The 26,387-nt window shown below is 48.1% G+C and overlaps 1 protein-coding gene across 1 annotated transcript in view; it reads right to left on the bottom strand.

Annotated features, from left to right (window-relative positions):
* AATF (apoptosis antagonizing transcription factor) overlaps positions 1-25,970 on the bottom strand; it is a 36,537-nt gene extending 10,567 nt beyond the window's left edge. Inside the window, exons 1-10 of the mRNA XM_068210725.1 lie at positions 25,857-25,970; positions 24,359-24,547; positions 23,762-24,178; positions 23,045-23,182; positions 12,563-12,677; positions 12,069-12,273; positions 11,188-11,352; positions 10,354-10,437; positions 3,061-3,128; positions 1,837-1,917 (exon numbers count right to left, since the gene is read on the bottom strand). Of these exons, the coding sequence (XP_068066826.1) occupies positions 1,837-1,917; positions 3,061-3,128; positions 10,354-10,437; positions 11,188-11,352; positions 12,069-12,273; positions 12,563-12,677; positions 23,045-23,182; positions 23,762-24,178; positions 24,359-24,547; positions 25,857-25,941 (1,547 nt within the window). The 5' untranslated portion in view covers positions 25,942-25,970. The remainder of the gene's footprint in view (positions 1-1,836; positions 1,918-3,060; positions 3,129-10,353; positions 10,438-11,187; positions 11,353-12,068; positions 12,274-12,562; positions 12,678-23,044; positions 23,183-23,761; positions 24,179-24,358; positions 24,548-25,856) is intronic.
* Positions 25,971-26,387: the final 417 nt, after the last annotated feature.

Raw genomic sequence — 26,387 nt, 5'->3', positions numbered from 1 at the left:
GCACAGCCTCACACAGGGGCACTCTGCAGCCTTTGTCCCTGGCACTGGAAGGAGCTGCCCTGCTGGGATGCTGCAAGGATGGAGCCAAGAGCAGCCACAATCCACAGCTCACAGCCTGGCACGGGCTCGGGGCCATTCAGCTCCAGCCTCTGTTTGCCCACAGCTGATTGCTTTTGGAAAGCCCCAGCCCAATGGAAAATATTTCAATTAGTGCAGAGAAAGACACCCCACACTGCAGCAGCACAGCTCAGAAAACACTGACATGAGAAAGGTGTGCAAGCATCCCTCCTCCATGCTACCTCCAGCAGGTTTCTCAAGTTTGATTTTTGGATGAACTTATTTCCTCTCTTAATGCCCAAATTTCCCTCGTGTCAAGTGGAAGACTGACTGCCTCTGGAAGCACCTGAAGATCTTCAGCCCCTACAATAAACCAGCACACTGCACCCAAACAGGCTCTAATACTGAAGCTTTGCTAAAAAGGAAGAATTAAGGAGACAGATGAAACTTGGTATGAAATACTTGTCTCTCCAGGATCTCAAAGTCATGAAAGCAAATGTAAGCACTGCTGTCCCCATTTTAGAGAAGGAGAGAGGGTCAGGGATCTCCTGGGGTGACCCTCTCAGAGGAAGCACTAACTATTTAAAAACCCATTTGGGCTCTACTGCCCTATTCTGGAAAATGCAGGAGCTTAACGGCACCTTAATCCCAACCACAGAAAATGAGCCTTTCTCCCTTCTATTGTCATTTTCCCTGCAGGGTCAGCACAACTCTTAGTGAGAGGAGCAAAAAGAGGCACCTGAGATGTAAGAGGCAGCCGAGTGGGGGGAGAGCTGCTCCCCCAGGACTGCTGAAGGCACAGACTGCACACAAGGAGAGATTCCCCATTATTCCTGGAGGTTTACAAGGCTGCCTCAGTTGTGTGATGTTGTCAGGAGTTTTGACTGAATCCTGAATATATCCAATTATGTGTGATGCTGACAGAAAAGAATATTGATAGTCAATAATTATAGGCTTTTCAGGCCAACAAAGTAGCTCTTCCCTCTTTCAATAAATTATCTTATGACATCTATCTTAAAAATTGCTATGCCAGGCCAGACCCAGACTGACTCCACTGACTTTCTATCAGATGCCATCTAAACTCAGGATTTATGGTTTACTCACAAAGGATGGTTAATGTGCTGGATTTTTCAGGAAGCAGAGCAGCTTTTCAGCATCCTCCCTCCTCCACCACAAATCATGCTGATCTCAGGGAGGCTCAGAGAGCTGCTCTGCAAAGGGGAAACACCTCCTGCTCTCCAGGCTGCTGCCCTTCCCACGTGGCTCTTCCACTGAGCTCAACCCAAATGAGTGATCCAGGAGGGAAATGATTCAGACATGAAGGGAGCTGTGATGTGAGTTACCAGCAAAGAGAGATTTGACACTAAATTCCAGCTGGCACTCAGTGAGAAACAGAGATTTACCTGAGGTATTTCTGCACATCTTCCCTTGGAGGTGCTGCCCACATCTCAGTCAGGAAATACAAATTGCACAAGAGGGGCTTGTTGGCTCTCTCGGGAAGTTCCAGCCCCAAATGGCTCAGGGTCACCTTTCTGTGGTGTTTCCCCAGACCCTGACTGGGGCAATGCTCCCAGGCTGCATCCACCAAGCTCTTATTCCAGGCTCCAGGAATATCAGCATTCCCCACTGACTGCCCAGAGCAGGAAATGCCCTCAAAGTCACAAATCAGCCAAGATTCCCCAAAGCCACCTGGGGTAAAACATACCCAGAGCTGTCAGACTTTTTTTTTTTTTTTTTTAATCAAGATTTGTGTGTGTGCTTGCAGAAGGTGTCACTCACCGGATTCTCCTTCCTTTGCTGGCTTTTCTGTCCACTTTCTTCTTTATTTTGCTCCGTAACTTCTGGATGGCCAGCCACTGCCTGGGGAATGCAGAACAACAGGAACACAACTTCAGAGCCACTGAACACTACCAGAAACACTCTCTGATCCCCAGCTGTATTAAAAGCACCACTTCTCAACCAGAACTTCCTCAAGTCAAAGAAGTTTCCAGCAGGGAAAAACTTCTCCTGGTTATAAATATTTTTTTTAACTGAAACGAGCATCATCTCACCTGATTTATACAATGAACACTCGACATCAGGGAAAAAATCTAACAAAATCCAATTACTGCAATCTTAATATAATCTTAATTACTGTAATCTATTTTATTGTAAAGTCAGATAAATGTACAATGCAATCACCACTTAAATGTAATTTTGTCTATATCGTGTTAAATCATAGTGAATAGCTCTCCATAATATTCCAGACGTACACAAAATAAATCTGACACACTGCACTAAAACCTGGGTGGTATTCTACAAGGAGAAAAGTTGTTTCACCATCACAACATTTCCTGATGCATTTTCTTCCCCTCCCTATAGACAACTCCCCCAAAACTGTTTCAGGGAAGAGCCCAACTCCAGCTTTTTCAGCCTTGCTTGACTTTTACACTTTTCTCAATTAGAGCCCGTGGCTATTTCAATGTACACTGCTCATGAAGTGGCATTTGGAAGATTCTTTACTTTCTAACTCTAGAATTAAACAGAGAAATAAGAGCTTTCCTGCATGGAATTATATTTTACTTCAGCATGCAGGGAGCATTCCCTGATATTGTTTTAATTGTACAGAATCCTTTCTTACAGGAGGGACACACAGGAATTGCTTTAACTGATGTCAGAAGGTTTATTCTTCTAAAACACCACCAAAGCAGGGTCAAAAAAGAGCCAAAGCCGAATTTCAGCAGTGGGCAGCCACTTTTTGTGCCACTTAGTGCTGCAGGAACCACTGAGTGATAGAAACACCTGGACCAAACCTTTCCAATGGGGAAACATCTCCAGAGGATCACACACAAACAGCTTAAAAGGCAGACTGGGTGATCCACAACCCAGGAGTCTGTTAGGGAGGATGAGCTTCCTGACCAGTGTCATCACGCCTTTTTCCAGCGTTTTGCCCTCTGCAAGGAGCTGTGCTGAAGGGTCACTGTGCTGGGCTGGAGGCAGGGATGCCCCAGCCACCCCACTCACCTGCCCATGGCCACCTGGTCGTTGGGGTCCAGGGACGTGGTTTTGCGCTCGATCAGCTCTCGCAGGAGCTGCAGGAGAAGACAAAAAGCCCATGTGAGATAAGCACAGCTGTTGTGCAGCCAGCTGCCACAGGTGTAACGGGGCAGACGTGGAGGGAAAGCTCAGCCCCACAGGGCTGCCCCCACTGCTGGGGAAGGGCAGGGGAACAGAAACAATTCCCAAACAGCAGCTGGGCAGCGATGCTCGCTCGGAGAACAGCACAGCAAAATCCTTTTTATAGCTACAGCAGGAATGCTCAGGCAGCCTTTTCTATTTATTTTTGTGTCCTGAGGGCTGGAGTTTGTCCTCTTTGCTTCCTGCAGCCAAAGGATGTTGTGAACAGCCTTTTTGGATCCTTGACTGGTGCTGTGTGTTTATCACCACTCGCTGCAAACCGTGCCTGCTGTGCCTTGGGTATTGGCCAAGATATCAACACAAGGAACAGAAATAAACCCTCCAAAACTGAGGGGAACAAACTGCTTCATGGACACCTACAATTCACCAGCCAGTGAAGTTACAGCTCAGAAACACCTGAAGCAGACCCACCTGGAACCAGAATCCAGGCAATTCCAGGGAGGAAAGGATGCAGGATGCCTTTCCTCCACCCTGCACTTTCCTCTCCTTCGAGGCATACACCACATTACCAGAAAAAAAGAGTGATTCAAACATAATTAAAAACCTGCCACTATTTTTTTTCTACTTGCTTATTTTTGGAGATTATTAGTGCAGCAATTACATTTAAAAATTCCAGGAGCCAGGCCACTGGTTTATTATCACTAGAAAACAGCAAGCTACTTCTCTGCCCTGTTTATCTGATTGATTCCCAACATCTTTCTGGCACACAATCTATCAGTTTATCTCTGCCACTTCATCACAGTCACTTCTGGCAGCTAAATACAAGATCCAAATCCAGTGTTACACAGACATACGACACAGTAAACCTGTGTAGCACTGCCACTCTGCAAACAGCTGCCCTTAAGGCTAAGCAGAAATGGGATCTTGCTTTCCAGTCAATATTCTGTCAAAAGCAAGGTGGGAGGGAGGCTTGGAGCAGCAGCCACAAGTGGTGCAGAGAGGTGAGAGCGGTTTCCTCCTGCTCCAGCAGTGAGGGGTGTGTGCTGTCTCCTCTGATCTTGTCCCTGGCACGAGGCACAGAGCAGATGTCACACACAGCCACCCTGGGCTCCTGGGGAACCAGCAGCAGGACATCTCCTGCAGGGCTTGGCTCCTCCTGCTGGCCCAGAAATCCAGACTGCAACACCAAGGAGTGCCCCAAGATCTTACAATTGTGCCCACACTGGTGAGACAATGCCAGAGGGCAGGGTTGGATGGGATACTGGGAAGGAATTCCTGGCTGGGAGGGTGGGCAGGCCCTGGCACAGGGTGCCCAGAGCAGCTGTGGCTGCCCCTGGATCCCTGAAGTGTCCCAGGCCAGGCTGGACAGGGCTGGGAGCAGCCTGGGACAGTGCAAGGTGCCCCTGACTATGATGGGGTGGAGCAAGATGAGCTTTAAGGTTTCTTCCAACCCAAACCATTCCAAGATTTCAATATGTATTATTGGGGCTGGTCCCTAACCCTTAACCAGTTCTGTGGACCTTGGGGCTCACAAGGCCTTGCAGTGCTCCACATGTTCTTCCAGTGCAGTGTCAGCTGGGGGACTGGGGGCACTGCCTGGGAGAGCAGAGCAAGGTGAAGATGAGGGAGAAGTTAAAAAAAAAAAAAAACAAAAAAAACCCAAAAAACAGCAGGAGCAAGAGGGAAATTAGGAAATGGAAATAAAAGCTGTGAAGCATCTTGTTACATCTAAATAGCAAAAGTCTCTGAGCTGAGGTTATAAATCATGCTAACAATGGTTACTAAAATAAAAGTGCATGTAGCCAGAGGCTACCACTGAAAAAGTCAGCCCAGGCCTGCCTGGCTGCCTTTGGTCTTTAAGGATTTGATTAGTTTTCTGCTTTCTGGCTCAGAGTCTTGCATCCAGCCTGTGCTCCAGAGCCAGCCAGGGCCTGGGATACAGAGTGAATGATAAATTCATTTACTGAATAAAGCAACACTGTTTTCCCAGCACAAGACTTAAACCACTTCCCAAACAGTAATATTTCATTAAGCCTGGCGATTCTGCTTAAAATTTATTAGTCAAAACAGAAAACTCTCATCAGACCCCATATATTCCATTAGGAGTGATATATGGTGTCTCCCAATGTCTAATTATTAACTAGGAAGTGTGAGTAAATCACCATCAGCGTTAAGCCCTGATGTGTGAAGACAGAGTTAGGCAATTCCAGCATCAAAAGGCTTTGATTTGAAACAGATCCTGTTTTGCCTTCCCTCCTTCACCTCTTCCCTGAGCTTGCAGAACCTCAGCTCAGTCTCCCACGGCAGCACACACAAGTGAGGGAAGCACAGCTCAGCTCCCAGCCCCAGCTGCTCCTGCCCACAGCTGGGAGCAGGAGGACAAACCACGGGAGCAGAGGGAAGCTGTCCATGCCAGCTGAATGCCCCTTGGCAGGGAGTGCTGCTGTGTGCCAGGAGAGCTCCTGCAGGCTTGCTGCAGAACCCAAAAGCTGTCCTGACACTGTGGATATTCTCAGTTCAGTCAGAGAGAAAAAGAGAAAGATTTCTGCCAGGCTAAGCCTGGGATAAAGTCTGGGAGGAATGTAAACAATCTGTTATCTTGCTTTCCGTTCATATCGTTATAGATCTGTTCTGCCACACTGACCTGAGTCCAGGGTACCAATCAGGTGAAATGTTTTTACTGTAAGACCAATGGAATTAATGTTCACGATGTTCTCTATAAAAGAGAGAGGTGCTTTTGAATAAAGATCATTCTTTATGTTCTAAAGATGGAGTTTCTCATTCCTGTCCCTGCCTCAACAGCGACACTGACACCAAAGCCAAGATCCCTGAAGCACTGAAGGGTTGGTTCCCTCCAGAATTCCCCTGAAGGAGCTCTCTTCAGTGCCAGTGCACGCCACATCCACTGGGCAAACTCAGTGGGACTTGGAAATGCCATCAGGGTGCTGTTCCAGGGTAACACGGACTCATTTCTCATTTGAGAGGTCAATTTTCATTGTAGAGGTTAGGTCTCATTTTCATGCACTATCTATCAGTGTTTCTAATCCTACACTCGCTGACCTTTCTGATTTGCAGACCCCAAAGAATTTCCAGTTGAGACAGAGAGCTAAGGAGAGCTGAAATCAGCCTCGTGACAAAAGGCTCACTTGTCTTAGACCTTACAGAGCAAATCAAATTTAAAAAGAAGTCCATCTATAGAACCCCTGTCAAGCTCCCACTCAGTAGCCGTGTAACAACATTTGGATTTCTACCAACACCAGAGAAAATCTAAGTTTGCAGCTCAAATATTATTCCAAATCCCCCTTGAAATGCTTTTTAAAAACTTAATTTTTATATTTAATAAAATGCAAGTGGAAATCACTGGATAGTTTCTTTTTAAAGCCCATTTCATTCAAATTCAGGTTTGTGTAAGATGCACAGATTTGCCTATTTTCAAAGAACCCATTAAGAGAAGCTCCAAATTAAGCTTTAAAATGTGTTATTAACCATCTACCCAGCCATTTGAAAGATACATGCCTGTGATAAGAGTATTGTATTGCCATTAACCTGTGGGATGGTTCGAGACATCTCTTATTCACACAAAACTCTAAATGCATCTAATTAAAGCCACAAGATCAGCTGTCCATATTAATCACTCACCGGTTTAATTAAGGTAAACCAGCTTGTCACAAAGCCAGGCTTCTCTATTCTTCACCATTATTGACTTTTAATAGTTCTCTGGATTGGTAATTCCTTGTTTAGGCCATTACCAAATTCCTGGGAGAGGACACCACACTGTGGGCCAGGAAACTGCTGGGGACACGAGGGGAAACCAGCCCATCAGTGAGGTTTTCCAAAGAGGCACACAGAGGGGTTCAAGGATGCTGACCTTGGGGTAAATCCCAGCTGTGGGGGGATGAGAACTCCTCCTGGAAGGTTTTGGTGATTCCTTGGGTGTTCCCCCTCCACTCTGGCTCCCCTCTGGTGCCCACAGCCAGGACTGGTGGCCGTGGGCTTGTCACAAAATGCCCAAACCAGCGGAGGAGGGAGCAGGAGAGCAGAGGAAAGAAGGGATTATGGATATTCCCAATTCTCCTTAGGCATACCTGCTGCCAGAATTGATGAACATTTGTTCTGGGAAGAGCTGCTACCAGTGGAACACTTAGCATATGAACACTAACCTAATTCCTGTTGGAAATAAACCAATTTCCACTCTCTCCTTTACCAGAGGAGTATTTCAACCTAACAATAAAATCTCCACTGTAGCATGTCAGAGCAGCAGCTCCCTGGTAGCAGGCTGGAATTTTAAGTCTTAATGCTGCAATATCAGCTGTAATGAATTCTACGTAAATATGACTTCTAAAAATAAAAAGCCTTTTTCTTCCCTAAAAACCGTGTATGAAGGAGAATTTAAAGGAAAAGGAAACAGGCTCCAGCCTCTCACTGCTGCCAGTAATGAGGAGCTTCCGAAACACTTTAACTATTCCCACCCAAAGAAAAATATTTCACTGCATTACTCAGCTCAGCTTTCCATCACCATCCAATATGGGTCATCACAATAAAAACTGTAATAAAAACTGCTTACAAAACAAGTGAAGAATAGGAGAAAAGGCAAAATGGGATGAACAGGCAGAAAAGAGATAAATCCTGAATCATCACAAAATTCTACCAGACCCACCTGCTGAATTCTACTGAATATTAAGACCTGGACAAGAAAATTGTTTTTCCAGAAAAAAAAACAGATTAATTAAAGAGCTTTTTGTTATAATGTATAATAAAACAGTGTAACTACCTATTCTGTTATCATCAGCTTGTGCACATTCATCAAATCTGGTTCATTTTTACTTGCCTAATTTCACAGTGACACAGAGAGGAAGATGCTTTCCAGTGCTGTTCTTTACCTGAATGTTTACCTTTTAAGCAGTAATCAAAATAAATTCATAACTCTAAAATGTTATTTAGAGGAGTGAAAACGATCCCAAGGAAAGCCTGGCTGTAGATTTGAAGAGGAAGGAAGAGGCAGGTGCTGAAATGCACGCTGCAATCAGCGTTATGCACAGGGGTCAGAGGTTGTGAGCACCCTCATCTTGCTGCTGCTCGCTCCTGGAGAAGCAGCTCCCTTCCCAGCTTTTATTTCCATGCCCACATGCAATCCCACACACACAAAGCACTGCTCAGGTATGACCCAGGGAAAGCAGAGCCATTCAGGGCCTTGTCAGCTCCATTGTGCTGCGCCCTCCCTGCTCTCAATGCAATGTTCAGCTCCAGCTCAGCGCCCTGACAAATAAAGGAAAGCACTTTATGAATCCAATTTAATTGGGAGGTGACAGAAAACACAGAGCCATTTTCCTCAGCCTTATCCCTGAACTGGCTCCAATCTCTGCCAATTCCCACCGAGCACGGGACACAAACCAGGGCAACTCCACAAACGCTGGGATCTGCACGGATCCCCCCTGCCAGGAAGCATTTTGGGGATGGAGGAGAGGGGAAGGGTGGAAGGGAAGGAGACGAGGATGGGGAGAGATCAAAAAAAGTCCAGCAAGAGAGGAAAATGGATGTGCAGCTGCCTGGCTGCTCAGCAGATGTCTGTGTGTGATGTACGAGGCCGGCAGAGGCTGTCGGAGCTGCTGCCAAGGACTGGCAAGTGATTAAAGCCTGCTCCAGCCTCAGCACCGTATTTCCAGCCCGTGGGGTTCCCAAAGTGGCACCCACGCCTGGCTGTGCTGCCAGATGTTGCTGGCTGGTGCTGCTCCTGCAGCTGGAGCAGCAGGGAAGGCAATCTGGAGCGCTGCCCTCCAGAGGGGCCGCGCCGAGCCCCTGTCACCCTGTCACCCATCCTTCACCTCTGCCCGGGCCTCAAACTGCTCCAATTTGCTGCCACTTCCCTCTTGGGAAATGGCCAAGATACAGTTGTGCCTGGCAGACCCATTTGTTTTACTCAGGTGATTCTCTTCCCTCAATGACCTCTATTAGTTTAAGTTTTAATTTAGATTAACCCCAGCACCCCAATTAGCCAGTGAGGGGAGAAGCTAAGCTGGGCCTGCTCATATTTCTGAAATCACAATTTAGCACAGTTACAGTTATTAGAGGGAAAGATGGGGACACTCATCCATTGCTGTTTTCTTTTGAAGAATTTAACATTTCATGGCCAAGAAGCACCTTCTCTGCACACGTCCTTGGGCTGTCAACCTCGGCTGTTTCTCCACTCCATGATTTTGTTACACCAACTTCACTTCTTCTGTGTTCTTAGGGTCCAATTTGCCCCCAAAGCTGAGCTTCTGGACCCTAAATTCCACCTCAGCAATATCTCAACAGATTTATCTCTATTAAGATTTATCTTCAACCCCTGCTGCCAACAGGACAGTCCCTCTCCCATCATCACTGGGAGCCTGGCACCCTCACACGGCAACAGCTCTCTCCTACTCCCCTAGCACTTTCCTGGCCACTCTAATAACTACTCAGATTTAAAAAATCTGTCTTTCCAGTGATAGAATGATATTTGTTTAGTCCTGAAGTTCAGGCTCTGTGTGGATCATCAAAGCAGGCAGAGGTTTCCACACACTGGGGAAGGGCTTACAGTGACACGTTCCTCAGTATGTGACAATTCCAGTTTTCATAAAGCTGGCACTGTCTTTATTAACTTAACTACAAACACAGTGTTTCCCTGCACTAGGTGCAGATTCCTTGCTTCTAAGAATTTTGCAAATCAAAGGAATAACTGGCCTGGATCCAAGCTGGCCCAGTTCCAAGAGAAGTGCTGGAGCAGCCCAGGAGCTCTCCCATTCAGCAGGTGAACGAGATGATTTAGGCTGAGACAAGAGCAACTTTCAGTGCTCCCGAGGATCTCCTGGGATTGTTTTTCCTAAGGGGGCTCTGCCCACAGAGAACAGAGAGGATTCAGAGCCTTTTCTCCTGTGTTGTTCCCCAGGCAGAACAACAGGCACAGCTCCTGCAGCCCTGACACGCTCAAGCACCAGCAGCAAGTTCACATCCACAGGGCAACTTCAAACTCACACAGCCCTAGAGAAAAAACTGAGAGCAGAGTGCCCTGAGGGACTTGCAGAGATCTTGGTTGTTAAAACAGGTAACTGAGTTTTACAGGTAAAGAGAAATACAGAGCATAGAACCAAGTGCATTTTCTCTGTAAGCATTAAAACCCAACTGGAGCCGTAATTGCAACACACATTTACCATCACCTACCTGGTGGTAAAAGTCATCATCATCAAATATCTCCTCATCGATGTCCTTCAGGTGCCTGTTGGAGTCTGAGGGGGGGAGGACTTCCTGCAAGCATCAAGGAAATACTGAGAGCTCATATGTGCACATTTCTACCCCTAACTCCAGAGACATCATGTGCAGCAGCTTGTAAACACACTTGAAGATATGAAGGAATGGGGAAAAGCTCCCAACATAGTCAGCTTTTAAGGACCAGGAATACATTTAAAGGCAAGGCAGAAACGCTGCCAATGCCAAAATAGATTTATGATGCCTTTACTGGGAAATAAATAGGACTGTGCAAAGTCTTTCTGGCAAAATACTACAGATATTTTTTATGTAATGGCAAAAATACATCTTGCAAGTCCAGTAATTCTACCTGATCTCTCAGAATTGAGTATTTATTCATTCTTAAATACTAAATTAATAAAGGGCTTACTACTAACATATTCTGTAGGTTATATGCAGTATGATTTTAAAAGGGACTTTCTGGGTTAAAGACTCTAAACTGCAGAGTGAAAACCAAGTTTTGCTGCCGCTACCTCAAAAATCAGATTTAGTGAGCAGCACAGGAGGGGCACAATCCCAGCTCAAGGAAAACCTCGTTTTCCCCTGTCAGGAACTGGGACAGGAGATAATGCAAATATCACAAAAATGGAATTTAAATGTTTTTCCTTAGCCATTACACTGCAGGAATCAACAATCAGACACGTCCTCCTCCACCCATCACCCAGACAAGCACAACACCTGCTAAAGGCTCGCGCCAACGGCCCCGCAGAGTCCCCCAGGATGAGTCAGAGAAATAAAACCCACCCTTACCGAGTTGCCAGGCTCGGGCTGAGGGGCTGGGGCAGGCTGCTGCTCCTGCTTGCCCAGCACGGTGTAGAGGGAGCGGCGGGTCTGGGTGCGCCGCAGCAATCGCTCCCTGTCCAGCAGGACGTGATCGATCTGTGCCAGCACCGAGCGCTCCAAGGCTCCGAAGCCCTGCACGGCACCAAGCAGTGTCAGATAACACACACAGCCTCTCCTCCAGGCACCACCAGGCCTCTCTCTATCTTTCCATGTCACTGGATAAGCAGCTCCAGCAGCAGGAGGGGGTCTGGGGCTCGTCGCAGGGATTTCTGCGAGGATTTTTTATTTGTTTCTCCCTCGCTCTCTCTTCCCAACCTGAGGCAAGTTGATGCCTGGCTTAATAAAATGCCTTTGCTGTTCTGGTTCAGATTAACTTCTCCTTGATTAATACCAACTCAGAGATGTGAGGAGACCCTGGATCTCTGGGTGAAATGATTACCCATTGTATTAAAGCCTACACTTCATGGAGGAGGAGAGCCTCAGAGGGCCCTGCTTCTGGGAGGAACCACAAACAGCTCCTGCAGCAGCAAGAGTGACATTTTCCTGGAGATTATTTGCTGCTGGAGATTGGCTGTGATGGGATGTCTGGTTGACAGAACACAGAAACTACCAAGAGACACCTTACACAGTCCCAGGTTGCTCCCAGCCCTGTCCAAGCTGGCCTGGGACACTTCCAGGGATGGGACAGGCACAGCTGCTCTGAGCACCCTGTGTCAGGGCCTCCCCACACTCATAGGGAAGAATTTATTCCATGTACCCCACCCAAATTCCCCCTTTTTCAGTATGGACTTGTTCCCCAGATCCCTGCTCCATGAGAGCCATGTCAGCACACACAAACCAGGCCTTGCCTTCCCCATTTTGCCAGTTGCCAGCTTGGTCTTGTCATGCCACTTCTGCAGGGTGCTGTTCCTGTAGGTCCTGAAGTCCTTGTAGCGCTTGGCTATGAACTCAGGGTACTCCTCAAACTTCAGCTTCCGTTTGGGGAGGCTCCTCCTCTTCTCCTGAGCCTTCTCCACTGGCTCCTCATCGCTGCTGCTCAGGATTTCATCCTCACTGGAACAAAAGCACTCAGGATAAACACCCTGTCCCTCCCCAAGGCAATGTGGGAGTCCTTGCTGACCCCTCCACGCTGATATTTTTGTTAAAAGCCCCATGGTTTAGCCCCTGCTCCATTATCAGAAATATTCCAAACCAGACTTCCCACAAGGCAGAAGGAATTCAAATAACAGAGTGTCTGTCACCCAGCACAGCAGCAGGGTGAGGGTGGTCAGGAAGGCTGGGCATTGTCCTGTTTGCTGGACACCGAAGGGTTCAGGAAGCTCTTATCTCTTTTTGCATTTACCTCTCAGGTTTTGCTTGCTTTCCATCCACCAGATGCCTCGTGCCTGGGTACTGATAAAGCAGCTCATCCTGAAGTTCCACCAGCACTTTCAGCAAGGCCTCCAGGGCTTTACAACCTGCAGAGCAAGAGACACAAGTGATGAGATCTGATCTATGGGGGAAACTTTAAACCATGACCTGGCGAGTTTAATGAGAGGACTCTGATCAGAAAAGCAGAACTGCAGGCCCAGAGATCCTCAGGAAGAGAGAAAGGGAAGAAAAGATGGGGTGGAGGGGTGTAAATTGATCAATACATGGTGTGAATGTGATTTTTACTGGGACGGGCAGTTGCACCCCAGGGTGCTCACACACACAGATCCTGAAGGGAGATGTGATGCTGTGTAAAGGCTTTTGCAGCTGACACTTTTCCTGTACCCTCGCAGTGCATCTTCCAAGGGCTGTGGGTTCTCCAAGGACACACAGTTCCAGCTGACTGTGGGACAGGTTAACTGCACACTGCCACAGCATCTGCTCTTCAAAAATAGTTCTTTTTGTGGCAACCAACAAGCCTCCCTGCAGAATTCTCTGACAGATAACAAGTGTCTGCCCAGGCCTACACAAACTGTCCCTCTGCACATCCATCACAAGGCCAGCTGTCCCAGGTGAAGCACTTGGCACAGCCCCACCCAAAACCTAAACTGACCTTACTCTGGCTGGCAGAGCACGTGGGTTTGTGTGGAGAGCAGGAGCTGGGACCTTCCCCAGAGCTTCCCCTGGTGCCTCCTCTGCCATGGAGCCAGTGGGGCTGCTCTGTTAACTCCCCAGCCTCCCTTTGTACGTGGCACAAAAAGACAGGGAGAACTTTTCCCCACTCCATTTTTTTCCTTTATTTCTGCTTTTCCGTGGGGGACACAGAGATCATGGGTAGAGTGAACAGCAAATCTTCCTCAGGCAGACAGAGGCAGAAATCAGCCCAGACACTCAGAGGTCTCAATCTCCTGTGTGTTCCCACTGTGATATTGCTCGGTTGTCACCACCTTCAGATAAATTATGGCCTGACCTCAGTAACAGCAGTGTCAAGGAGAAGATGCTTTAAGATTTCTGTTGCAGATCAGCTGTTGGACTCACCCTCCCTGAGCCCATGGTTCATTATAGATACACTCTGACAACTCCTCTATATAAACCTATTAACGGATTAGGTTTGCTGCACTTGTAAATCAGACGTGTGTGAGCATCAAAACAATTCCACCAGACAAACAGACAAAAGCCCTTAAAAATGCATTTGTTGTAGGTGTCTGCAGCTAAAGCATCACTTGCAAGAGCCAAATGCCCCCACCCTAGCCTGAGTGCACAGCTTACACCAGCAAAATCTTCCCACTGCCTGCAACGCAGCCAAATGTCCCCAGAGCTTCCCAAACTGTTTATTTTCTCCCTGCTGCCTCTCCTCCAGCAGCAGTGCTAATGCACCCCAGGCAGCTTTGATCCCGGCAATTACAACTGGAGTAGCACTCCAGCCCTTCTGGGGTATAGCAGGGCCGTGGTGAGCAGGCAAGGAAATAAAGACAGGCTCAAGCTGCTCCAGGCTATGAGATACAGACCCCAGCAGAAGTGGGGATGGGGAGCAATTTTATTTGGAGTGAAGGGGCTGGAGAGGGCAAGGAAGACAATGACCGTGTGTCTAACCAGGTGGGAGGGCTAATTATTCCAGGCAGTGGCTTCATCACCAGCCTCTTACAGCTGGGTAATTTCCCTGTTCTCAGTTCTCTGTATTTAATAGCATTATTGCATGCCATTCTCACTTCTACTCTTGGCTGCTTAAGTGTGCTGTAAACTCAACTTCAGAAGCCAAGTGTCACTCTCCTCTGCTCTCCTCCCATCTAGCCCTGCCCTAACCATCTCACATTTCATTCCAGAAGGGGCTGTTTTCTTCCCAGCCTCCTCTTCATCTCCTCTTCCCTCTGAAGCCCCTTTACACCGCCTGCTTCAGGGCAGAGTCTGGCCCCACTTGTGAATGAAGGCAGCACAAACCCAAACCGTTCCTGGATGCAAACTGGGTCATTCTGAAAGGAGGCTGGACACTGACTGACCCTCTTACCCCCAGCTGTAATGCTGCTCCTTGTCTGAATTCAGCACACAACAAACCTGGCTGGAATATAACCTCCAGCTCAGATGGAACTCAGAGTGTCAGTGGTGAGACACTACCTTGAAAGAGTCACTTTTAAGAGTGCACAGGAGCCCCTTCCTTTTGTGTCCAGGAGGGAAAAAGTTTTTCCAGACCCACCCAGAATGCTGGGAGCACCAGAAAATCACAGTGTGCCTCGATACTCCTCTTATGTCCTCCTTTCACCCAGCCCTCCACCCATGCTGGAAGCAGCCCTGGAGTATTTAGCTCCATGCAGGGGTAGCACTGCCATGGATCAAAGTGCCAGGAGACCCACCAGAGATGAAACTTGTCCTGCTGCTCTCAAACCACACAAAAGCAATTCTGTCATGCCAGGGGGTGTGGACACACTGGCGTGGGGGTGTGGCTGCAGGGACTGATCCCAGAGCTGCCCTGGAACCCACGCAGTGCCCGTGGGGATGGGCTGCCAGGGGGCGGCTGTGCTCATCCATGCTCCAAGGCAGCATTCCCACAGCCTCCCACACAGGAAAAGCTCTGCACTCCCTTCCATGACCTCTAAAGATGGGGTCTCATTTCACCCTCCCAAGCAGCTGCATGCAGGGACACTGAATCCACGGGAAAACCCTTTTGCTGGGAGGTACCAGCAGGAAACCACCACCTACCCAGCACACAGCTCCATTTCAGAGCCTGTGCCAGCACTGGAAATTGAGGACTTTTCCCCCTCAATTCATTCTGGGGTTCTGGCATCACAGGAATATCACAGGCGTGCAATGCTTTCCATTCTCCCTGCCCCTGCACAGGCTGGGGAAGCGCTCACACAGGAAAGCTGCAGCAGCACTGGGTTGGGATGAGGGGATGCAGAGCAGAAGCTGAGCTGGGAGCGCTCCCCTGCCTCCATGGACAGCCCCCAAGCCCCCACCACACCTCACACCACGCAAACCAAAAGGAGGAGAGGAGCCCACCCTCTGATCTGAATGGCTGCACACCAGGAGAAGGATCTCCACCTGGTACACAGGTTTATCCCAGCACTGCGATGGAGAGGGGGAATCTTCCCTCCCTTCAAGGGCTGTGGGACAGGAGTTAAACTCCAGGTCAAAATGGCCCTCGATGAGCTGGCCTCGGAACAATGCTCCCCATTCACATCCAGCAGCCAGCCACTTGCACTCGTCATCCCCAGCAATTAATCCCCCACCAAACACGTTTGATTAAATCTTTTCAAGCAAATCCTTTGCTTTGCTTTTGTTAGTTCACTTCTTGTCAACATCTATTAAAATATGCCTTTAATTCTCCCACAATCTTAAAAAACACCGATTCCACTGTCTTCAACTTTAATCAACTGTATGGCCGGCATTTTTCATTTCATAATAATGTGCTGTTTGGAATTCAAGAGGCAGGCTCAACATCAATCATTCGGCAAGAATTTTTCCACTGCAATAAATATGCAAATGAGGAAAGCCAGTCAGTCGTATTTCAGGCCCGACTTGCTAGTGTTTTAAAAAAGACACAAATTTATTAATTGCCGTTGGCCAGCGGAATCCTATTACTTTGGGCATTGATTACAAAGCTGTGTGAGTGATTATTGTGCAACTCGCAGGCTATCCAGGCATGAGGAAAAATTATTAAAGCAAGGCAGAGATTATCAACTCGGAATAACAATAAGCCTTAACATTTTAGGCCCCTAACTTCTTCAACAAAGAATTACACCGCAGCTCCAGTGTATCATAATTCTGAAGGCTGTCAGTATTACTTTTGGAGCTTGCTCTCTATTCCCAGCAGCAGGATGTTCCCAGCCAGGAAAAGGAGGGGGAATTCCTCCAGGTGTCACATCTCAGACATGGGGCTGTGGACAGGAGCCTGCATGTAATTCCCAGTGTGGGAGGAACCTCAGGAGGAACAACGTGGGGCAGGCAGGCTGCCAGCAGCTCCAGCCTGGCACCCCTGAGCATCCCCAAAGCAACATGGCACAGAAAGAAAAGAAATAATTCTGCTGGATAAGCCTCAGACAGGAGCTCCAAGAGCCAGCCCAGACTCACCGTTAGGCTAAAGGTGATTTTTCACAGGTGGTGTGGTTACATTCTCATTTCTCACAGACTTCAGCACAAAGCACTGGGAAATCTGTCCAAATTTAGGAAGTTATGGGAGCAACATTCCTTTCATTCCCAACACAAGGAGTTTGGGAAAATTTACCAAATGATAGGAGGAAAAGGGCCGACTTTGCTGCTGACAGCAAAGGTCTGCTCCACACCCAAGCCCAGTTTGCTGGTTCCATTGGAATGCAAATGATGCAAGAACCTTTGCAGAGGGGAAAATTGTATTCCCTGGGCACAAAGAAGCCAGGGCTGCACCCCCCTTCCACAGCAGTGCTTCAGCTGACTCCCAAAGAGTTCCAGAACAGCCTCAATTTAGCCCTTTCACTCCCAATATTACTGCATCTGACAGGGAGGACAACAGGATCAGACACAGATGAGTTTGCTAAAAGTAAAGAAAATAACTGGATTCAACAACAGAATAAAGGCTGGGTATTCAGGGGTTTATTAGAGGGGACTGGGGGAGGGGGAAAGCTGAGGAGGAGAGAAAGAGAAACACTTCCATGAAGTTCATGCTCTGCTGATTCACCTCAACCATCATCTTTTGATATCAGCCCAAACCAGGGAGGGGATGGGGCTGGCAAAAATGAGATTTATAAAAACTGATGCTTTCCATTACTGGAAATGCAAAGAAGCTGACAGCACCAATTCCTGCCTCTGCCAGCCTGGAGTCCCCAAGTACATGGGCAAGGAGGAGAAAGGAAGAGGAAATGTGATATTTCATAGCTGTATCTGGATATTAAGGCCAGAAGGGAACATCGGCCCATCCAGACTAACATCCCCACATAATACCAGGTCATTAATTATATTTATCATGACAAGCTCTGAGTTTCCACCTCAAGGTACCCAACTGCCAATTAATCCGAATTAGCTGACATTTGCACACACTTGTCTGGACACTTTTAAAGCCTTTGTTTCCCTGCATCTTGTTTGTGCAGTACACAGACTAACATGCACAAATATTTAGCTAAATTCAGTTTAATTAGCTATTAATCTTGAGGAACTCAGGTGTAGGCAAAGCTGTCTGAGTGTGGTGTAATCCCACGGGCTGGTGTTCAGCTGGATCAGGTCACCAGCCAGGGACTGTCCCAGCATCTCCTGCGCTAAAATTTAAGGCAGATTTCAAATAAACCTCAGACGTCACCAATGAACAACACACATGGCTGTGGAGATCACCTATAAAATCATTTTACCACACCCATTCATGAGAAGAGGACAACAATTCTGCTCAAAAATACTGAATACCACGAGCCAAAGGCCTTGGCACTCCGTGAGGGAGGACAAGAGTTTTTTCTCTGAAAACAGCCCAAACCTGCATGTTAAATAAATGTCCTGCATTTCTCCCCTACCTCCCACACAGAATTCCTGAACAAATCACAGACAGTAATGACCAACCACAAAACACCTTCAGCCCAAATTCTGCACATGCCCAAATCATGGACTTCATGACCCAACTTAACACTCACACAGCAACTACAGAGCTCCAAAGCTGAGCCCTGGGCCTTGCCTGCAGCCTCTCCCTCCATGGCTCTTGCCTCCCACTCACTGGCACAGACAGCACACCCAGAATGGCCCAGGAGCTGCTCATCCTCACTGAGCCCACTCCTCACCAAAAGCTCCCCGTGGCACACTCCACAAAATGTAGAAAAAAAGGATCTGATTCCTTCGTTTCTTTCAGCCGAGAGAAAAGAGTCTTCAGTGATGTCAACAGTGCCAAAAAGAGTTGAACAGATTCTCCATGAGATCAGAGAGGAGGTGAATTTTGGGGACATCTGCATCCACACCCATTTCAATCACATCCAGTCCTGCAGGAACTGACAGGGCCGATGCTTTTTGTATTCATAAAGTGTCCAGACTAACACAATTCAATTAAAATGAGCTACCAGTTTTAAGTGGGCTAGATCTGATCATAATAATTTACACTCAGGCTTGAAACCCAGTTCTGCTGTCACACATTTGTGCAGGCTCCCAGTAAAATCTTCAAAGCAAGAATATATTTAAGTCCATGATCTTGCCTAGCACCAATTAATCCTGTAACTGCTCCATGCCTCTGGAAACTGTGTAATCTGCCTGTGCCTCAGTTCCTCCCCCTCCCTGTGACACTCAGCCTGCTCTGTATTAATGCATTAACATCTCCAGATGGAGGTGTGGATATACTGCAGTTCTAAAAGCCAGCCAGGAACAGAGGTAAGAACAGAATTACCAGCGAGTTCTGGGCTGCTGAGTCCTGCAGGCTTCCCTTAAAAATTCCAAGCCTGTGTCAGTAAATCCCATTTCATCACAGAGCTGTTCCCACCCAGCTGTGTCCAGGTGAGGGGAGAGGGGAAGGCCTTGCCAGCACATCCTCTCTCCCAGGAGGTGGAACAGGTTCTCTGGCACCTACAGCAGACTGGATTTTATCCAGAATTAGTCCCTGCTTAACCAGTGTCTTCAACATGACTTACCTAGATGTTGTGGAGGATGTAAAAATATTATTTTAAAGACTGGGATTACGAGAGCCCAACAAAAATCCTCACTAAAAAGACACTGAGAATATACTCATACACCAACTGAGACTAAACAGAGTCTTTCCCTCTCTCTCAAATGTCAAAATATTGCAGAACCAACCCAGACGAAAATGAAGATACTCAGGGTGAAGCACTCAGAGAGAGAGGTCTAAATGTGCTGTTTGGTCCCAAGCCACAGAATCTGTCATGGGACAGGTACCCAACCTGCTGAGCCAGGGCCCAGCTCAGGAATTATTCCAGATGGGAGTACAGTTCCTTCCCAGCACACTCACCACAAATTCCCACCTGTTTCCACCCCAGAAACATTTCTGGGTCACTCAAAATTTTCAGGAACAAAAATCCAACAACTTCATTTCTCAGAAGGTAACAGAGCCCTGTTTTTTTTTTTTTTTTTTTTTTGTTTTGGTTTTGTGGGGTTTTTTTGTTTGGTTGGTTTTTTTTTATCTGATTCACTTTATTTAGGTTTATTTTATTACTGATCACAAACCTTGGTGGAACTTCACCACAGTTCTCCAAAGTGTAAATAAATTAATATTTGCTGTTGGTTGCTCCACTGAGCAAATCCATCCCTACACACCCTGCATATCTACTTTTACCAAGCCCACTACTTCCTCCATTTCTTGAAATTATCTGCAGCTTATGCTGAGGAATAGAAATGTGGGATTCTGGTATTTTCTCTCAATCCACTGACAGATGGAGACAAAGCCAAAAATACCCCAAAACCCCACACAAATGCAGTGAGCAGTCTGCATTTCAGGGACCTCCTGAACTCTTGCAAAAGGAAAGCACAGCCACTTGTCCCTTTAAAGTCCTGCAATTTCCATCAGTTTCTGGCAAAATAAACTTCCTCACCTGGGTTTCTGTACATTCTTAACTCATCTCACCAACTCTAAAGTGAAAATAACACAATCTGCTATTTAAAAGCTGTAATTCCCAGCTCTTTTTGAAAAGCATGCAGTATTAGTCACTGAAGTGCTCCCAGTTTAGTATTTTTAACCAGAATTAGAAAGGAAGAGCTACAGGCCTGTACTGAGAAGCACAGGGCCTTTGAGGATGAAGAGATTTAATTCCTTAAAGCCCTTGTTACCTCCTTGTCCCTCAATTATCTGTGGGTTTTTTTCTCACTCTATCAAGATTTAACACAACAAGCCCCAAACACTGGAACTGTTTAATTCCTGACACTGGATGTGGCTCCACCAATGTTTATTCCATCTCTAGTTTGGCTCTTCCTTGCCCTTGAGGGGATTTTTGGAGACAATTTCAGGAGATCCCCTTCCAGCCTCCCAGCACAGTGAAATATGAGTGGCAGGCCTGCAATCTGTGCACAGCCACAGCACAGAAACCTGCACCTTGCACTCCTTTTCTATGTAAATAATGCAGGGATCCTGCGGGAACATGCCAGGGATTGGAATTTTTAATTAATGGGTCTCTTTAATGTGCAAATCAGGAGCAGATTGCAAATTCTGACTCGCATTGATTATGAAAAACATTAATTGAATGTGCAAGACCCCAAACAGAGGCAACATTTCAAGTCCTGGACCAGACTGGAGGATGCAGTGCAGGGGAATACAAATCTGTCCTGGAGGAACAGCACCTTGGAACTGTGAGCTGGGAGGGTTTGTGTGTGCAGGACGTTAAACACTGGACATTTGTGCTGCTTTCAGAGCTCAGCCACTCTGATCTCAGCACTAAAAACCATCCAGACTCGGGTGTGCAAAACAGGAATAAACATGAGCTCCATGACCACAGTTTGGTCTCCCATTTGTATGTAAAAAGGGCGGCAGAAAAAAACCTCTAGAATATAATTAAAGATTCAAAAAAGGAGGGAAATAAAAAGTAAGACAGCACAAACAAAGCAATGCTGTCTCTTTAAACAGAAATTCATCCTATATAAATTATGGCCATAAACTTTTCCTGCAGTGCAGCCTAATTAATTCTTGTTCTATACACAAAGGGAAATGCTGGGTGACAAATGGGTGTGAAGCCTGAAAGCTGCCAGGTCTGCAAAACATTTTCTACTTCAATTTATAAGCAATTTTGCAGTAAATCATCTACCAGAACCTGAGATCTCAGGAATCTAAGGTTGTCCAAAGCATGTTGTAACATTAAAAAAAGAAATAATAAAAGATTACAAAAATAATAAATTAAACATTTTAAGTTTTGTAACCTCCGGTCTCAAAATCTGGAAAATGAGCACGACCTTGCCATTTTCACCCAGGTTTGGCTTTAAAACTGCAAACGGATGGAGAATTGCTGTCTACTCTTTAACACAATTACACTCCAGCCCTTAGGGAATTCCAGCACCACAACAGGGCTGTCCTGAGTGCGAGATACTCAAGAGGAAAATACACAAAGGACCATTTTCCAATTCAAAAAATGCAATCTTCCTCTGAGCACAGAGCAGAAATTTCAAGAGAAACTAAAAGATTTGGGGAAAATGACTGGAAACACTCTTGTCCAGGAGCTCTGAGAGCACTGGGAGCCTCCTGACTTCAGCATCCTGCAGGGCTCACCCACAGTCTGGGATTTTGACACCCAGTCTTTTGTGCAACTGGAACACCAAATCATTCCCTCCTGATCCATGAGGAGGATGAAAAGGTGACAGATTTATTTTGTGGGTTTGGGCAGAAGTGCTGAGGCTGCCCTGAAAGAAGAGCATCATCCAGGCCAAACCAGTGCCCATGCCATGATGATCCCCAATCCTGTCCAAGGCTGAAGCTCACCACATGCAAGTGTAGCAGCAGTGGTAGAACGTTCCTAAATTCAGCATTTCCAAATCTGTCAGCCTGACATTTCCTCTGCTAACACTGCCCATGTCACACCAACTCTATGCTCTGTCCTCACAGATGACCCACGGAGCACAGACCCAAGCTATGAGGAACATCAGAGTGAACTCCCACAGCTCCCTGCCCAGATAATGAGGAGAAGGTCAGGAGGGGATCATTCAGCACTTCTTAGCAGTGGAGTTTCTCTCAGAGCTCTGCACAACTGAGGGATCAGCCTCTGCAGCACTGGGGACCTTGCACTCCATGCTCTTGGGTGTATTTTGCTTATGGGAAATACCAAAATGTCAACCATTGTTTCTGTTAAAGGTCTTTAATGATATTGCATCTAGACCTGTAATGAAACATGGAGCTGGGGCAGTCTGTAATGCATCTCATTAAGGACATTAATAATGTGTGTTCCACTGAAAGGTCAGCACAGCTTTGGTGGGAGCCTGCCTTTTTGTCCTTAATCACTTCATTTCAAGCAACAGAGCAAACTTAAAAGCAGAAAACAGCTCACCTGTAATTGCAGGTAATCTGGTTGCCCTGCCCTAAGACAGAGGACCACAGCCAAAACTTGCTGCAGGGCCAAGGTTCAGGGTCATGTCCGATGACCCAGACATTCCTCTCCCTGTGCATTCACCTCAAGGCCAGAAAAAAGGTGTCCAAATATAAAAACTAAACAGACCCACACCACACTGAAGCCCAGCACTTTGCACTCCCCCACTGCAGCCTGCACATTATGATTTCATACTGGAGAATCTACTACAGATCTCATCAGATCAGCGTGATTAGCCGTGATCTCAGGAATGAACAGATGAAGCAGCACCACGCTGGAATTCACCTGCACGGCCCCTCCTTCAGGCTGCACTGCTCCTGCTTTGGGCAAACCTTTGCATTCACTGGCCCAGCACAAACCTGGTACAAGGTGTCTCTGGACAAAGCACCCCACTCTGCACTGGACAGCAATAAGCAATTGTTTATAAGAGTCTGAGCAAAGGAGAGAGATTAAAAGGCTCTTACAGTTCTCCACAGCGTTGTCAAAGTCCTGTCCCCCCTCCTTCCTGAACCTGGGGTACGTGTCTGGCTGGGGCAGCCTGTTGGCTGTCATGAGCACCTTCTGCATCTTGATCCTCCCTTCCATCAGCTGGTCCCACAGGGCTTCACAACAAAAAGGAAACAAAAGAATCAGTTAGCAAGACAAAGCACTTGCTCCTGGTGAAGGACCTGACAGCTCAGGCCCTCTCCTCTGGGCTGCATTCCTCCTGCTCAGGGCAGCCTTGGCCAGCACAAAATGGGTGCCACGAGTTGTCTCTGGACAAAGCAAATCCCAACTGCAACTCTGTGACCCACAGCCCAAACCACCCCTTTGCTTTACTGGTTCAAAGGACAGCCTGCACACAGAGGTTTGATCCTTTACCAGCTCAGACAGGAAGAAATGGCATTGTGGGAGTGACTTTGCAAAGAAGCAAAATGATCCCATCAGGACCAGTGCAGGAAGTTCCCAAACCCAATGGTCCCATGAGGATATTCAGCACTGGTTCAGTGAAGCTAATGGATAAATACAGTCCACATCAGGAGCTGTTACAGCAGCAGTGACACCAGAACAACTGCACAACATCTGCACACACATGGGGCTGCTGCAGCATGCACAAGCAGGGTGCTGGCAGCACCTCACCATGCTGAGGGGCTCAGGCTGGTTTTACACTGCCAGCAAACACACAGCAAACATGCACAAACCTAGCTGGTTCCTCACAGCTTTGCCCTTCTCCACTTCTTCTGACTCCTGTCCTCTGGAGAAGGTCAGCACTCCCCCATCATCTTCGCTGTCTTTGGTTTCTTTTCCGTCATCGTGGTTTTCATTCCCAAATTCCTCCTCCTCACTTCCTCCTTCCATGTCAGCATCATCTTCATCCTCATCCTCATTTTCATCCTCCCCTTCACTGCTCCCTGCATCGTCCATCCCCTCTGCAAACTTCTCAAAGTCTGTGATATTCTGGGAGCTGAATTTTGGTGCCTTGGCCTCTTCATCATCCTCCAAGTCATCCTCCTGCTCACTGCCAGCACTGCTGGGCTTCTCCCTGCCCTTAGTGCCAACATTGTCCTCCTCTTCTGAGCCTTCACTGCCACTGTACCAGTCATCTAGTGCTTCTTCAGCTAATAAATGAGAGAAAAAAGTTATTTACTTAGCAGAAAAATCCACCAGCAGCAGCTCAGCCTTGGGCTGCTTGATGTCCAGCTTAACTGTAGCTGCTCCTGGCCCTGAGCTTTGCCAGGCTCAGTCACTTGCTGACATCATGGTCTGCCAGCAAAAAGGGGGAAAATGAGATTTCTTACCAGATCCTTCTTCAGACAGAGCATCTCCCCAGAGCTCTTCCTGCAGAGCTTTCCGAGATGTGGCTTTTCCACTGTACCTCTTATCAGCTTCCAGGAGAGAGGCTGAGGCTCTTTTCCTGATATTACCAACAGGCAAAATGTCATCCGTGGCTTCATCCTCAAATCTGTCAATCACTTTAGCAACTGTAGCTGTGGAGGGGGGAAAAAAGGGAAGGAGTGTCTGAAACTGAGCTGAATTCCAGTCTGGAAGGAGCCCTGGGAAACTCCTCATGCTCTGTAACAACAGTGCACTGCACAGGAGAACAGGAACTTTGAAAAGTGCAGGAAAGGCACACAATTTCCTGCAAGGGGGAAAGGCTCCTGCATGAAGCAGAACATGAACCAAGCCCATCCAAGGATGCAGGAGGGTCTCTGAGTCCTTCACGTGGAGGACTCTGCAAAGCTGCAATGCCTTCACTCACTTCATGCCTGCAGACTAGGAGAGGAAAACTCCAATTCAGAGATGCACTCTGGCCTCTTGCTATATATAAAACCCACATAAATACATACATTGCACTGTGGTTTTTGCCCTCCTTCATCCCCATCTTCTCCAGGACACAGAGCAGAGCAGTCCAGCCCAGAGAACACATCCCAGCTTCCTCCCTCCCCACTATGATTCATGTGCAAGGCACCCAGTGCCAAATTACAGGGTTGTTGTTTCGCTGAGTGCTCTTAATGTGCCTTTGGAAATGTTAATGCCTGTTCGAGGCAGAGGGGGGCAAAAACATCTCCTGCTCATAAACAAAACAACAAAATCTGCTCTAAGTACAGTCACTCCAGGCAGCAGAGGATGGCAAAATGCTGGGAAGGAGAGGCAGATCCTTCCAGCCATCTCCTGGAATCCTCAGTCTTGGCACCATCACAGGATGAAGTTCTCCTCAGAGCAGCTGTGGCTGCCCCTGGCAGTGTTCCAGGCCAGGCTGGATGGGCTTGGAGCAGCCTGGGACAGTGGAAGGGGTCCCTGCCATGGCAGGGATGGCACTGGATGGGCTCTGAGGCCCCAAACCCAAACCAGTCTGGGATTCTGTGAAGTCTGGAACAAAATTAGGGTTACTAAAATAGGAAAACGCCTCTGCTGACCACGGTAGCTTCCTCAGTGGTTACTGAGGCGTTTCTTACACGACACTGTTGCTCTCACACAGACTGCAGGAAAGAACCAGGCTAGGCCTAACACAGGCCCGACCGCGGGGCTGGCCCCAGCCCCTGAGCGAACCCCGATCCCGGACACATCCCCGATCCCACAGGTGGCTCGATGAACTCCTTCGCGGAGGTAACGCCGAGCCCCGACGCAGTCCCGATCCCGCGATCACCCCGGGCCGGGGGCACGGCGGGAGCTCGACCCTCCCCGCCGCCGCGGCGCCACGTGCGGCCGCTCCGGCAGCGACCGGGCCGCCCTCGCCGGCCCCTCCCGCCCCCACCGGCCGCGGTGCCAACCCCCCCTTCCCCGGTGCTCCCGCACCTTCCTCCGCATCATCCTCGGGGTCCCGCGGGCCGGGCCGGGGGTCCAGCAGCTCCTGCAGCCGCAGTGCCAAGGGCGCCGCCATCTTGGGGGGAGCGCGCGGGGCGGGGCGGGGCGGGGCCAGCGCCGGGGCGGGGCTGGGGGCGGGGCCTGCGTGAGGGGACGGGGAGGGGCGCCCGGTCCCGCCGGGATCCAACCGGGAATGAGCCCGGCATCCGACAGGAATCCATCCGGGAATGAGCCCGGGATCCAACCGGAATCCATCCGGGAATGAACCCGGGATCCAACCGGGAGTAAACCCGGGATCCAACCGGGAATAAACCCGGAATCCAACAGGAATCCATCCGGGAATGAACCCGGGATCCAACCGGGAATAAACCCGGAATCCAACCGGAATCCATCCGGGAATGAACCCAGGATCCAACCGGGAATAAACCCGGAATCCAACCGGAATCCATCCGGGAATGAACCCAGGATCCAACCGGGAATAAACCCGGGATCCAACCGGAATACATCCGGGAATGAACCCGG

The sequence above is a fragment of the Anomalospiza imberbis genome, chromosome 20 (genome assembly GCF_031753505.1).
Source record: "Anomalospiza imberbis isolate Cuckoo-Finch-1a 21T00152 chromosome 20, ASM3175350v1, whole genome shotgun sequence".
Classification (NCBI taxonomy): Eukaryota; Metazoa; Chordata; class Aves; order Passeriformes; family Viduidae; genus Anomalospiza; species Anomalospiza imberbis.
The sequence above is the reverse complement of the archived record's forward strand: the minus strand, read 5'-3'. Positions and strand labels throughout refer to the sequence as shown.